This window comes from Elephantulus edwardii, unplaced genomic scaffold (genome assembly GCF_000299155.1).
Source record: "Elephantulus edwardii isolate Elephantulus edwardi_28Jun2011 unplaced genomic scaffold, EleEdw1.0 scaffold00405, whole genome shotgun sequence".
Taxonomy (NCBI): Eukaryota; Metazoa; Chordata; class Mammalia; order Macroscelidea; family Macroscelididae; genus Elephantulus; species Elephantulus edwardii.
In genome coordinates, this window is record NW_006400155.1 from 940,229 (window position 1) to 952,247 (window position 12,019).

The 12,019-nt window shown below is 41.0% G+C and overlaps 1 protein-coding gene across 4 annotated transcripts in view; it reads right to left on the bottom strand.

Moving 5' to 3' along the window:
* Positions 1 to 360: 360 nt before the first annotated feature.
* Positions 361 to 12,019, bottom strand: part of OSBPL3 (oxysterol binding protein-like 3) — a 132,331-nt gene continuing 120,672 nt past the window's right edge. For 3 of the 4 annotated variants that reach the window (XM_006902395.1, XM_006902393.1, XM_006902394.1), the window contains 4 exons: positions 11,307 to 11,451; positions 6,624 to 6,750; positions 3,071 to 3,193; positions 604 to 712 (listed from right to left, as the gene is read on the bottom strand). In XM_006902395.1, coding sequence (XP_006902457.1) covers positions 616 to 712; positions 3,071 to 3,193; positions 6,624 to 6,750; positions 11,307 to 11,451 — 492 coding nt within the window. In that variant the 3' untranslated portion in view covers positions 604 to 615. Of the gene's footprint in view, positions 713 to 3,070; positions 3,194 to 6,623; positions 6,751 to 11,306; positions 11,452 to 12,019 lie in introns of all 4 variants that reach the window. The other variant, XM_006902392.1, reaches the window with a different exon arrangement.

Sequence of the window (12,019 nt, forward strand, 5' to 3'; positions counted from 1 at the left end):
CCTCTTTAAGAAAGCGCTATATCCACTTTCTTGAAAAACATGTTCCATTAATCCTTGACCATTTCTCAACCACAAAAATGCAAATAGAAAGATTTTTCAGACTCCAGCACCAGCAGAATTGTTCTGTGTGAGCAATTCAAGAGCTGTCTGAGGCAAAAAGATAGCTGCGCTACCAAATTAGAGTAGCTAATGCATGGGTGAGTAAGCCTGGGTATTTTTCTGATTTCTTAATGTATCTGGGAGAGACTGAATTTTTCTCCCCATCCAACATAATTCTATAAGGCATAAATTTAATTTGAATTTTCCCTAAGCTTTGGAAAATTAGTGTTAAAGCTTCTTTTTTTAACCCACACATTAACATTCAATCTTTCATTTTTATTAAATAGTTTATATAAAAAGAAATACCAAGGTGTTCTACATTCATATAAACAATCTTGATAACATCTGAAATTGTAAAGAAACCCATGGAAGAAAATAGATACTTAAATACTTACAACAATAGAATAAGCACAATTGAACATTCTAGATAGAATCTTTTAAATATATTGACACAGATTTGTGCTGCTGCTTCAGACAGCAAATTTGAGAGCAATACAAAGACACATCTTTCTTCTTTCACCACAAGACAGGATGGTCCAGTTTGGAAAAGCCAAGATCTTTTCTAAGTTGCAGATATGTGCCGTTGCTCACCCAAGAGTCATCATCGGATTTCCTGTCAAACAAACACTTTTCTTAAAGACTCTGGAAAATATATTCTCTTTCTTTTTTTTGGGGGGGGGGAGGACACATTTGCCAATGACATCATTCTTTTCCTTTTTCTCTCCCTCTTTATTCCCTCATTCCAAGGCCATCATTCTCACATGTGTCCAACGTCCCTGATGGTTCAGCAGGACAAGGAGGAAAGTGGAAGGCAGAAAACTGTTTTTACTACTTCCAGTTTTATTTACTCTGGTGTCCTAGTGGTAGGGAGTTGAGCTTCTAACCCAAAGACAAGAGGTTCAAATCTAACAGCTGCTCTGCAAGAGACAGATGGGCAGTCTCCTCCTGGGTTACTTACAACCTCTAAAACCCACTGGAGGGTCAGCTGTGAGTTCAGACTAGACAGCAGTCAGAGAGTGAGTTTTATTTAACTTTTCAAACCTAAACCAAGCAAAAACAGTTTCATTGAATCAGTTCTGATTAATGGTGATCCCATGGGTGCTAGAATAGGCTCATGCTCCATAGGATTTTCAGTGACTGTCTTTTAAGAAGTAGATAACTAGGCCTTGCTTCTGAGGTGCCTCTGGGTGGACCTGAATCTCCAAACTTTAAGTTAGCAGCTCAGTGTAGCAAGTATACTTATGCAGTGTAGTAAGCATCTGCACTGCCCAGATCTCATTTCAAACATAAGGGACCGTGTAAGTGGTGCTTCTGAGAAGAACATGGGGTGAAGAAGTGGTTGTTTGTACATAAAAAATGACAGGATGATAGTCCCCACCCTGGCTGTCGCTATGTAGCTACAAATCAACCAGGCCTTTCCGGTGAAGACTTAAGTTAGCCTGGAACAAGGAAATTGGAAGCCATAACATTCTGGATAAAATAGCCTTGGTTCACTGTTTTTTGAACAGATCATATATTACAAAGATTAAAGGTCTTCTTCCTACCCTTCTCCCAGCCTATTTCTTCTACTCAGAAACCATGGCACTATCTGTTTTGTTCTTTCAGAGAAATTTAACATACCCATGTATGCACAGAATCTACCCCCTCACTTTTTTTTTTTTAGTAACACTTTATCTTATTTCATTTTTGTTGTTGTGTGTCGTTGAGTCAGATCCAACTGGCACAGGAGGAGACTGCCCATTCTTCAGCAGAGCATCTGGTGGATTTGAACCGTGCACCTTTGGGAATACAGCACAGCTTCTTGTCACAAGGCCACCAGAGTTCCCTCCCTCTCCCACTTTTTACACAACAGTAACGCAGAAAGGAGGTTTCTATACTGGACTTTTTCATATTAACAATAGATATGGGAAATCTCCCATTAATAAGTTAGGCAGCAGTAATCATCTAATGGTTCCATGGGCCAAACTGACCCTTCTGTCTATTTTTGTAATAATGCTTTATTACAACATAGTCATGACAACTGGCCATTAAAATCTAGTGCAAGTCTTCATGATTGACAGTGGTTTGAGTAATTGTTACAGAGAGAATCTGTAAAGAGAAAAATATTTACTGTGGTGGGGGTGGTGAAGGAAATGAGAAGGATCCAATGTGTAAAACAATGTATTCAAACTTGGTAAATAAACCAGTATAAAATTTAAAAAGGGGGAAAAATTAATATGCGACTTCAGCAATAAAGGATTCTTCATTTTCTTTTTAAATAGTTGCACGATATTTCAGTGTGTAGATGATCCACACAATTTACCTACCAGAGAGTCTCTAGATGCTCCTAAGATGGTTTTCAATCTTTAGCTATTCTAAATGAAGCACAAGCTGCTTTCTAAGTGTGGCAGTGTGTTTACATAAAAAATTCTTATAAGTAGAAAAAAAAATTCTTATAAGTAGAAATTCTGGGTCATTCTTTTATGAGCACTTTTAACACAAGTTGAGAGTGCCTGCTTTCTCACTCTCAGAAGCATGGGTTGTCATCACAATTCCCCATCCATTTAAAAAAGAAGTGTTTAAATGAGTCCATCTACATAACAGACACTTCTCTATAAAGCCAAAACAAACTACGGCTGGCAAACTTTGAAAGCAGATTGAATACACTGGCTTGGCACTGGGAGCCTGATTCGGGGTGTCTCTACCCCAAATATTGACTGAGTACCTCCTCTGCACACTCACAGGGTGAGGCTTGTGGGGCAGGTGGGAGAAAGGGAACCCTCAAACAGGTGCCATTCCTGCCTGAGAACACAGGGAAGGGTGAGCTCAAAGGCAAATGTCCCCAAACATTCAGATCCCACAACAGCCAGGAGGTTCCACCACTTTGAGGCAGGAGAATGCTCTCATCCATGGACGACACAAGGGCTCACTCTTTAAACCAGAAGCAAGTGTGGTCAGCTAACAACCCACACATCCACATCCGTGCACTCACCTGAAAAACCGAGGCTGGTGCTCCAAGTTATTTTCTTCTAACACCCGCCGCCTTTCTCTCTGCAGCTGCTCAATCCTTTGCTTTTGCATCTCAGCTTCTTCTATGTTTCCTTCTTCTAGAAACCTGACGCATTGAGGGAGAAAAGAAATGGATACCAATTCCAAGAAAATACAGTGGAATTACTATTAAGTTTGTATCTATCTAACACTAGATCCTAAAATAATAGGACCTCTTCTCAACCCTTATAACAGTTATTTTGAGGTAGTTAGGAAAGACAGTATTTTAAAATGGTGATATATTCACGATAATAGAAAATTATATCTATAAAAAGAAATTTGAGATAAATTTCTTCTCACTCTTTCTAATTCCACTCATTTTTCCCATTCTACTCCCTTTTACCCTCCTTCACCACGTGACCCCGTTATTAGTTCCTTGTGCATTTTTGTAGTAATAATTATACATGCATTAAAAAACCCTCTCATTGCTGTCCAGTTGGAACTGACTCATAGCTGACTCTCCAGTGGGTTTTCAGAGGCTGTAAATCGCATGGAAGGAGATTGTTCACCTTTCTCCCGTGGAATTGACAGTGGATTTGAACTGCCAGAGAAGTGTCACCTTTGGGTTAACAGCACGATTCCCTACAGACTATACCACCAGAGCTCTGCTCTCTCCATGTCACCTTTTTCAACACCTGTGTAATGTTCTAGTGTATGGCTACATCTTATTTAAATAATTCCCTATGACAGACTTTTGGGTTGTCTTCAATTTTTAGGTTTTGCTTTATTTATTTATTTTTATGTTGCATTTAATGCCGCAATGAAGAGCCCTGTATATCTGCCATCTTGCAAATAGGCAGGCATATCTGAAGGGGAAATTTCTAATAGTGTAATTTCCTAAGTTAAAAGGTATGAGAAATTATGATTTGTCTATACCAAAATACCCATTGTTGGGATTACAGTAATTTACATTTCCATCAGCACTGCAATGAATTTCTATTTCCCTCTCAGCCTAGTATGCGAAATCTTTGCCAATTTGGTTAAGTTAAAAAATGGCATGTTTCTCGCTCCTCCATCACTCTCCCCCTAAGGAGGGTGAGACTGTTCCTTCTATGGACATTCCATTCTAATAATGGTATATTGGGGGTTTTCTTTATCTTAAAAAAATGGTATGTCAATGTCATTTAAAAAACTTGTACTTTTTCATGTACTTAAGGGCTATCTGTATTTCCTATTTTGTGAAGTGTCTGTTGTTCTCCCTGTATTTCTCTTTGGGTTGGTTTGACTGTTCTTGATTTCTAGAACAATTCACAGTTGTTGTTGTTGTTGTTGTTATGTGCCGTCGAGTCGCCTGCGACTCATAGCGACCCTATGTACAACAGCCCTAAACTCCACTCTGTCCTGTGCCAATCGCACTGTCTCTGACACTCCCATTCCAATTATCCCAGTCACTGAATCAATCCACCTCATAGAGGGCCCTCCTCTCCTGCGCTGTCCCTCCACCCTCCCAAGCATGATGTCCCTCTCCAAGGACCAGTCTCTCCTCACAACATGTCCAAAGTATGTTAGACGGAGCCTCAGAATCCTTGCCTCCAAGGAGCCACCCGGTTTAACCCTTTCCAGGACAAATCTGTTTGTTTTCCTAGCAGTCCATGGTATTCTCAATACTCTTCTCCAGCACCACAGCTCAAAGGCATCAATTCTCCTTCTATCCTCCTTGGTCACTGTCCAACTCTCTGATGCATAACAGGTGATTGCGAAGACCATGGCCTGTATCAGACGCACCTTAGTCTCCAAAGAGATACCATTGCTCTTCAGCACTTTGGAGAGGTCCCTAACAGCAGACTTTCCCATGGCAATGCGCCTTTTAATTTCCTGGCTGCTGGTGCCAAGACTGTTGACTGTAGAGCCAAGCAAACTAAAGCTGTGTACAATCTCAATCTCTTCACCATCCATCCTGATGCTGCCAATTGGTGCAGTGGTGAGAATCTTTGTCTTCTTGACATTGAGCCTCAATCCATATTGTCGGCTGCAGTCCTTGACCCTCTGCAGCAAGCACTTCAGGTCCTCTTCAGTTTCAGCAAGCAGGGTTGTGTCATCCGCATAATGCAGATTGTTTATAAATCGTCCACTAATCTTGACCCCACATTTCTCCTCATAGAGCCCCGCCTCCCGGATAATCTGTTCTGCATATAGGTTGAAAAGGTATGGAGATAGGATGCATCCCTGGCGTACACCCTTCCCAATTTTGAACCATGCAGTGTTCCCTTGCTGTGTTCTGATGACTGCCTCCTCGTCCAAGTATAAGTTTAGCATTAGAACGATCAAGTGTTCTGGGATTCCCATTCTTCTCAGAGTCAGCCACAGTTTGTTATGATCTACACAGTCAAATATCTTTGCATAATCAATGAAACAAAGATAGACATTCCTCTGGTATTCCCTGCTTTCAGCCAAGATCCATCTAACATCAGCTACAATATCTCTAGTACCACGACCCCTTCTGAAACCAGCCTGGACTTCTGGTACAGTATGAAAATAAAATATAATTTCTCTGTCTGCCATTTGACTTTGATTATATGTCTTTATTTATTTCTTCCCCTGAACAATGATTTTCTTTTTTTTTAAAAAAAGCCAATATTATCAGTCTTTCGTTTTTGAGTCTTAATTTGAAAGGATTTGCCACCACCTTGAGTGGACTCAGACTCAGTGACCCTTCATTGTGTTTCCAAGGCTGTAACTCTCCAACAGGACGAGAAGGCATCTCCCTCTCTCCTGCAGATTGGCTAGTGGGTTAGGATCACAAGAGACAACACCTTACGGTTAGCAGTGCAACACGCTACAGACTACCCCTCAGAGTGCTTTAGAAAGGATTCGTGTGTTGCTGGTATTGCATACTATCGAGTCAGAACCAACACACAGCTGGACATTAGCAGGTTTTCAGAGGCAATACATTGCACAACAGGAGATTATCCATCTTTCTCCTTTGGAGCAGCTGGTAGATTTGAACCATGTTCCTTTGGGTTGGCAGTGCAGCTCTTTACCACCAGGCCATCTGAGCTCCTTTAGAAAGGATTTAGGGGAGAAAAAGTAGTTTCTTCTTTTCAGAGTAGAAAACAGACGCTGAGGCAGAGGAAGATGAAAAGCTTAATTAGATGTGCCACAGCTCCAGCTCTTCAGGAGCAAACTTAGGATCAGAAGTTAGATTTCACTGTATCAAGAAGACTTGAATTTAGGACTAGGGGAGGGTGCTGGGTGCTTCTTGCACTTTCAAATACATAAGAAGGTAAGTTCAAAAAAAGGTGAACACATTTTGGGGCATTTTATTAGAAATGAGCCTCCACAATAAATGAAGGCTATGCCACTCCAAAACCTAACCCAGGTTCTGTTTCTTCCCATCACGTGGTGAAAAGACTCTCTGTAGCTACTCCTGACGCCCTGGTCTCCCTCCCTCAGGTACCTGGTGGTCTGGGAGCTGCTAATAAAAGAGTTTTTGTAATAATACAAAATGTAATAATAAGAGTTTTTCTGGTGAGAAAGACCTTAGAAGAAAATCTTACCTTTGGTCTGGTCTAAATCGAGTGTCAGTAGGTGGTAATAAAGACTTTGACAATGGATCCACTTCATTTAATTCTAGTGCAAACTGTGTGAAGCCATAATATTGCTCATAGCCTTTGGGCATGGGATCTAAGAATTAAAAAAAAAATCATTCCTAACTTGCATTTCATTTATGTTACATTTTAATTTGAGTTTTTCATCTCTGGCCAGCTAGAGTTGTTCTTTTCTCTTTTTCCTCTCAATTCTTTAATGGTTCCAATTTCATTAAAATATTCTGGCTAAGCAAATAGGTGTTGAATATTTCTTTATAAATCTTTTTCTTTACAATTATTTGTATCCACAGGGATAAGGCTCGCTTTGTCTGGGACATACATCAAATTTATGCAATGCTGTGAATTTTCATTCTTTATAAAAAATTCACACTATTATAAAAGAGCTTAATAAAATTTGTTTTTAAGCATTGGGTTTTTCTTGACTAACTAGACTCTATCTCTTTAGAGAATCTATTTTTTAGTTTGAAACTCTCCCAAAACTGCCAAGTACCTAAAACAATGCTAAAGTCATAGCAGAACGGCCAATAAATATGAATTCTCTTCCATTTCTCTCCTCCTTTTTAATAACTTTTTAACCCCTTTCCAGATCTACACATTCAAGTTTAGAATTACCAGGAGCATAGTCTTACCTTGAAGGGCAGCTAAAAAGAATATAATTACCTACTGAATAAAATCAATCTAGACAGCACCTTTGTTAGTCACACATACAAACAACCATGCTTTTCTCTAGACCCATTTGTTGGGGTGGGATTGAGTGGGGAGATTCAGAAGTGCTTGTTCTAACTAGTCTTGACTTTCTTATATCTTAGGCATGAAAGTTTACAGAACAGCTTTCTCTCATGTTTTTTTTTTGCATATTGTATTTCCAGGTATCATGCAAAATATAGCTCAGTGTTAACCCTTGAGATTTCAGTGTTTGTTGTTGCACATTTTCCTCCCTGCTTCCCCCCCCCCCCGCCCCTCTAGATCGCTTTTTTCTTTGGGAAGAAAGTTCTTTCATTGTTATACATGTGTCCCCCCCTCTCCTCCCTGCCAGACCACTTTACTATGCAGCTCTTATTCTGGACTTTTGTCATGCTAATAATACTTAATAATACATTCCTTTTATACAATTCTCTGCCTCGTCTGTTTCAATGCCATGTAGATTTAGCCCTCTTTTCTTAGTTTCCCCCCCGCCCCCAGACCTTATGTCAGTCCTGTTTTATATCAGTGGCATTATGCTGTATTTGTCTTTTTGTGACTAAGATATTTCACTCAGCATAATGCTCTGCAGGGTCATCCATTTTGCATAGTATTTCCTGAGTTCCTTGTTTTTCAATGCAGCATAGTATTCCATTGTGTGAATATACCAGAGCTTCTCTACCCATTCATTTGTTGATGGGCACCTGGGTTGTTTCCAGCTCTTTGCTATTGTGAACAAAGCTGCAATAAACATGGGTGTGCATAAATCTACCTGGGTGGCAGTTATGGTTTGTTTAGGGTATATTTCCAGTAATGGAATTGCTGGGTCAAATGCTATTTCTATTTGCAGCTTTTTGAGAAAGCGCCATACTACCTTCCATAGTGGTTGCACCATTTTACACTCCCACCAACAGTGGATAAGGGTTTCAGTTTCTCTGCAACCTCGCCAGCATTTGTTGTTTGCTATTCTATTAAATTTTGCTATTCTTACCGGGGTAAGGTGATATCTTATAGTTATTTTGATTTCCATCTCTCTTAGAGCTAGGGACTTTGAACATTTCTTCATGTGCTTGTTGGCCATCTGAATGTCTTCTTTGGTGAAGTGTCTGTTTATATCCTGTGCCCATTTTTCAATTGGGTTGTTTACCTTTATCTTGTTGTGGTGCTTGAGTACTTTATAAATTCTAGATATAAGCCCCTTATCTGACATGCCATTACCAAGTATTTTTTCCCAGTCTGTGTCTTCCCCTCTGTTGGAGGAGGTTTTTGGATGTGCATAGGGATTTGATTCTTAGAAGGTCTCCGTCTATTTTATCCTTTCCTAGTTGCAGGTTTTTCAGGATGCTTAGAAGACTGTTTATGTTGTGGATTAGGGCTTCTAGGGTTCTTCCAAGTTTTTCTCTAATGAGACTTATAGTCCTTGGTTTTAGTCTCTCAGAGACAGTGAGATTGGCACAGGACAGGGCAGGGTTTAGAGCTGTTGTACATAGGGTTGCTATGAGTCCCGGGTGACTCGATGGCACAACAACAACAAAATGCATTTTAAAACCTGTGCCTGCCCCTCCCTTAGCAACCAAGAGAGTGAAATCTGGTAGACAAAATAATGGCCTTCCACAAATGCCTATGGGTCTTGGCATTTCTGAATAGATAACCTTGTATGGCAAAAAAACCGAGTCTATCAATGTGATTATGTTAAGGATCTTGGGCTGGGGAGATTTTCTTGGATTACTCAGATGGGGCCAAAATAATCTCAAAGGCCTTTAAAGGGTCAGAGAGAAAAAGCAGAGTGGATAGGACATTCCATTGACTTTGAAGAGAGAAGATGAGACCATAGGCAAAGGGATGAAGACAGCCTCTAGGAGCTAGAAAAGGCAAGAATGAACTCTCCTCTTCAGCCTCTAGAAGGAATAAAGTCCTGCCAAAATGTTGAACTTAGGGCTTTTGACTTCCAGCATTGTAAATAGTATATTACTGTTGTTTATAACCCACTGAGTTCATGGTAATAAGTTACAACCACAGTATGACACTCACAAAGAAGGTGACTTTTCTATAAGATAGACCAGAAAATGCCCATGGCTAAGAATAGACATAAAGTCAGTAAAGCAGATGACCAACAACTTAAACAGGATTCCTTCATGTAGGTACTACATTAACATTCCACTTAGGATGGTAGTTCTCAGCTCTGACATCTCGTTTAAACCAAGGGAAGAGCATGCGCCTTGGCTAAGACATAAGCTATCCCAAGTGTGTGGCTTTAAGAAACAGACGTATTTTCATACAGTTCTACAGCCTGGAAGTCCAAGCCAGGATCTCGACCATGTTCCTTCCTTCCTTGTCTATAGTCCTGGTCCTTCCTTGGTTACCTGGCTTGCAGGAGATCCTCACATCAGTGCAGATAATCTTCTGCCCACCCCCACGTGTCTGTCTCTGTGCCTAATCTGCGAGTTTTCTAACACAGAAGTGATGGGATTTAGAACTTGTCCACTTGGGCATGACCTAATTCATATAATAAAAACTTTATTCCAGAACTGGATTATATCTACAAATATACTCACTGTCACGGCCTTGACTGTAATTCACCGCAACCCTCCCTTGGGTTTCTGAGGCTGTGCCTCTTTGCAGGAGAAGACTGCCCCTCTTCCCCTCAGGAGCAGCTGGTGGAGTCGAGCAGCTGTAACTGCCAGCCTTTCAGTTAGCTGCTCAACACGTTACTCTGTATGCCACCAAGGCACCTAACTCTAACGCACAATGTAGGGAACACAGTTCAAACCACAGCAGTGTATCTGAAAAATGCTCACATGTGTCTCTGAACTTCTGAAGCCAGGAGGGCCACTGTCACTACTGCATTTTAGCTTCTGAGAGAATGATGGAAGATGTGGTTGGTACTTATGGTCAGAAACAATGCTGGATGCCTTCTCTATATTATGTCTATTCAGGCCGTGTGGTGCCTCCTGAAAGATGAAGCTAGGTCAATCTGAATCTCTCTAAAGCCGCCTCTTCCTTCAGGAATCGGTTGTTGAATCAGGTGAGGCTAATGAGATGTAAGAATATGTTTGCTGAGGGATTCCGGGTAAAAGTAGCTCTTCCATGTTTGGGGTATTGAACCTTGTGGGGATACAGTATTGAAAGTTAATCTTTTATAACTTAAAGAGAAACACCATCAGCACACTGGGAAGACAGGATGGATATGTTGTCAGTCATCTATGTCCTTGACAGAGACGTTTTTCTAAACTACACAGGGGCCACCTACTTGCTCTTTTACTGTTAATAGCACACAACCTAAGGGTTTATTTAAAGCCCTTATACAATGATTTTCTTTCTTTTTAAAAAATCTGCCTTAAGCTTCCCAAGAGATGCGTTTCAAAACAATGATCTTGTAATAGGACTATGGCTAGAAAACCCCGTATTTATCAGATCAGGAGCTGGTCTACAGTTTCTAAGTGCTGTGAAGACAAGCTGACAAAGCCTGTGTTCCCTAGCCCTTCACCCTGCTGCTCTGGAATCATAGGAGTGCTGGGTGAATCTGCGGATCCCTAACTCTTGGATAAATCCTAAGTCACTCTGCCTTTCCAATAACACTTTTTATTTCCGTTATTACTATGAAATGCTTTCTTTGTCACCGGCATTACTTCTCAGTGCTCTATTTAGGCCCAGAGCTCATGTCTAATGAGTATGGTGTCTGGGAGATTCCCTCAGAGACAATCTGAGATTGGCTTTGACTTCATGCTAGAATTAAGGTCCCAGGATTGAGCAGAAGGCATTGTTGAGAAGCCTGGTGATGAATGTGAGATATGATTAGATGAATGCAGTGATGCTTGATGCCTCCAGCACAGCTCACAGCAGGTAGAGACTGGAGAAGCTGAACGGACACCCATCTCCATCCCATTGACCCCTCCTGCTGTGCCCATCCCACCCACACTTTGACTGGGCACATGAACTTAAGACACTAACTTGCTCTCCAGATACAGGTGGAGGAGGAGGCGCCACCACAGTAGATGCTTTCGTGCCATTTCCCAAACAGTCGGTGCACGGCTTTCCCGCTCCTGTCGAATACTGTGCCTTCAATCTCATGGGCGTTAGTGCTCCAGTATTTTGCCTAAAATTCAAACAAGAATTTTCTGTTTAGTACTTTGTGGTCAACTTATTTAAGAGATTAAGAGAGAGAGAGAGAGAGAGAGAGAGACAGACAGACAGACAGACACATACTGGATGAGGGCACCATAAGACTATTTCCACACTGCATCACTGCAGAGACTTTGTCAGTTCTGGACTCTGGTTTTTAAACCTTTGGCTGTTTAATAAATATTAATAGATAACCCTCTACTTGCAGTTTTTAATGGAATAAGCAGCACTTACACAGGACACCCTTTTTTATGTCCTCTGTGTGTTCAATGAGGGAGCTCTTGCGACCTAGTGGGAAAGGATCTGTGGTGCCAATCTAAAGGCATGCAGTTCAAATCCACCAGCTGCTGCGTGGAGAAGATGGCCAATCCCGTATGCGGTTTATAGCCTCTGGAAATCTGCTGCAGGGTCAGTTATGAGTTGGTTCTGACTTAATGGCACATAACAACACTCTGACTTGCACACATAACAAAGAAAGGCTCAGTTCTGCTCTTAGACTGTTTTCAAGCAGTGTGGTTGGCCTTTACAGGTCTTCAAAAAGG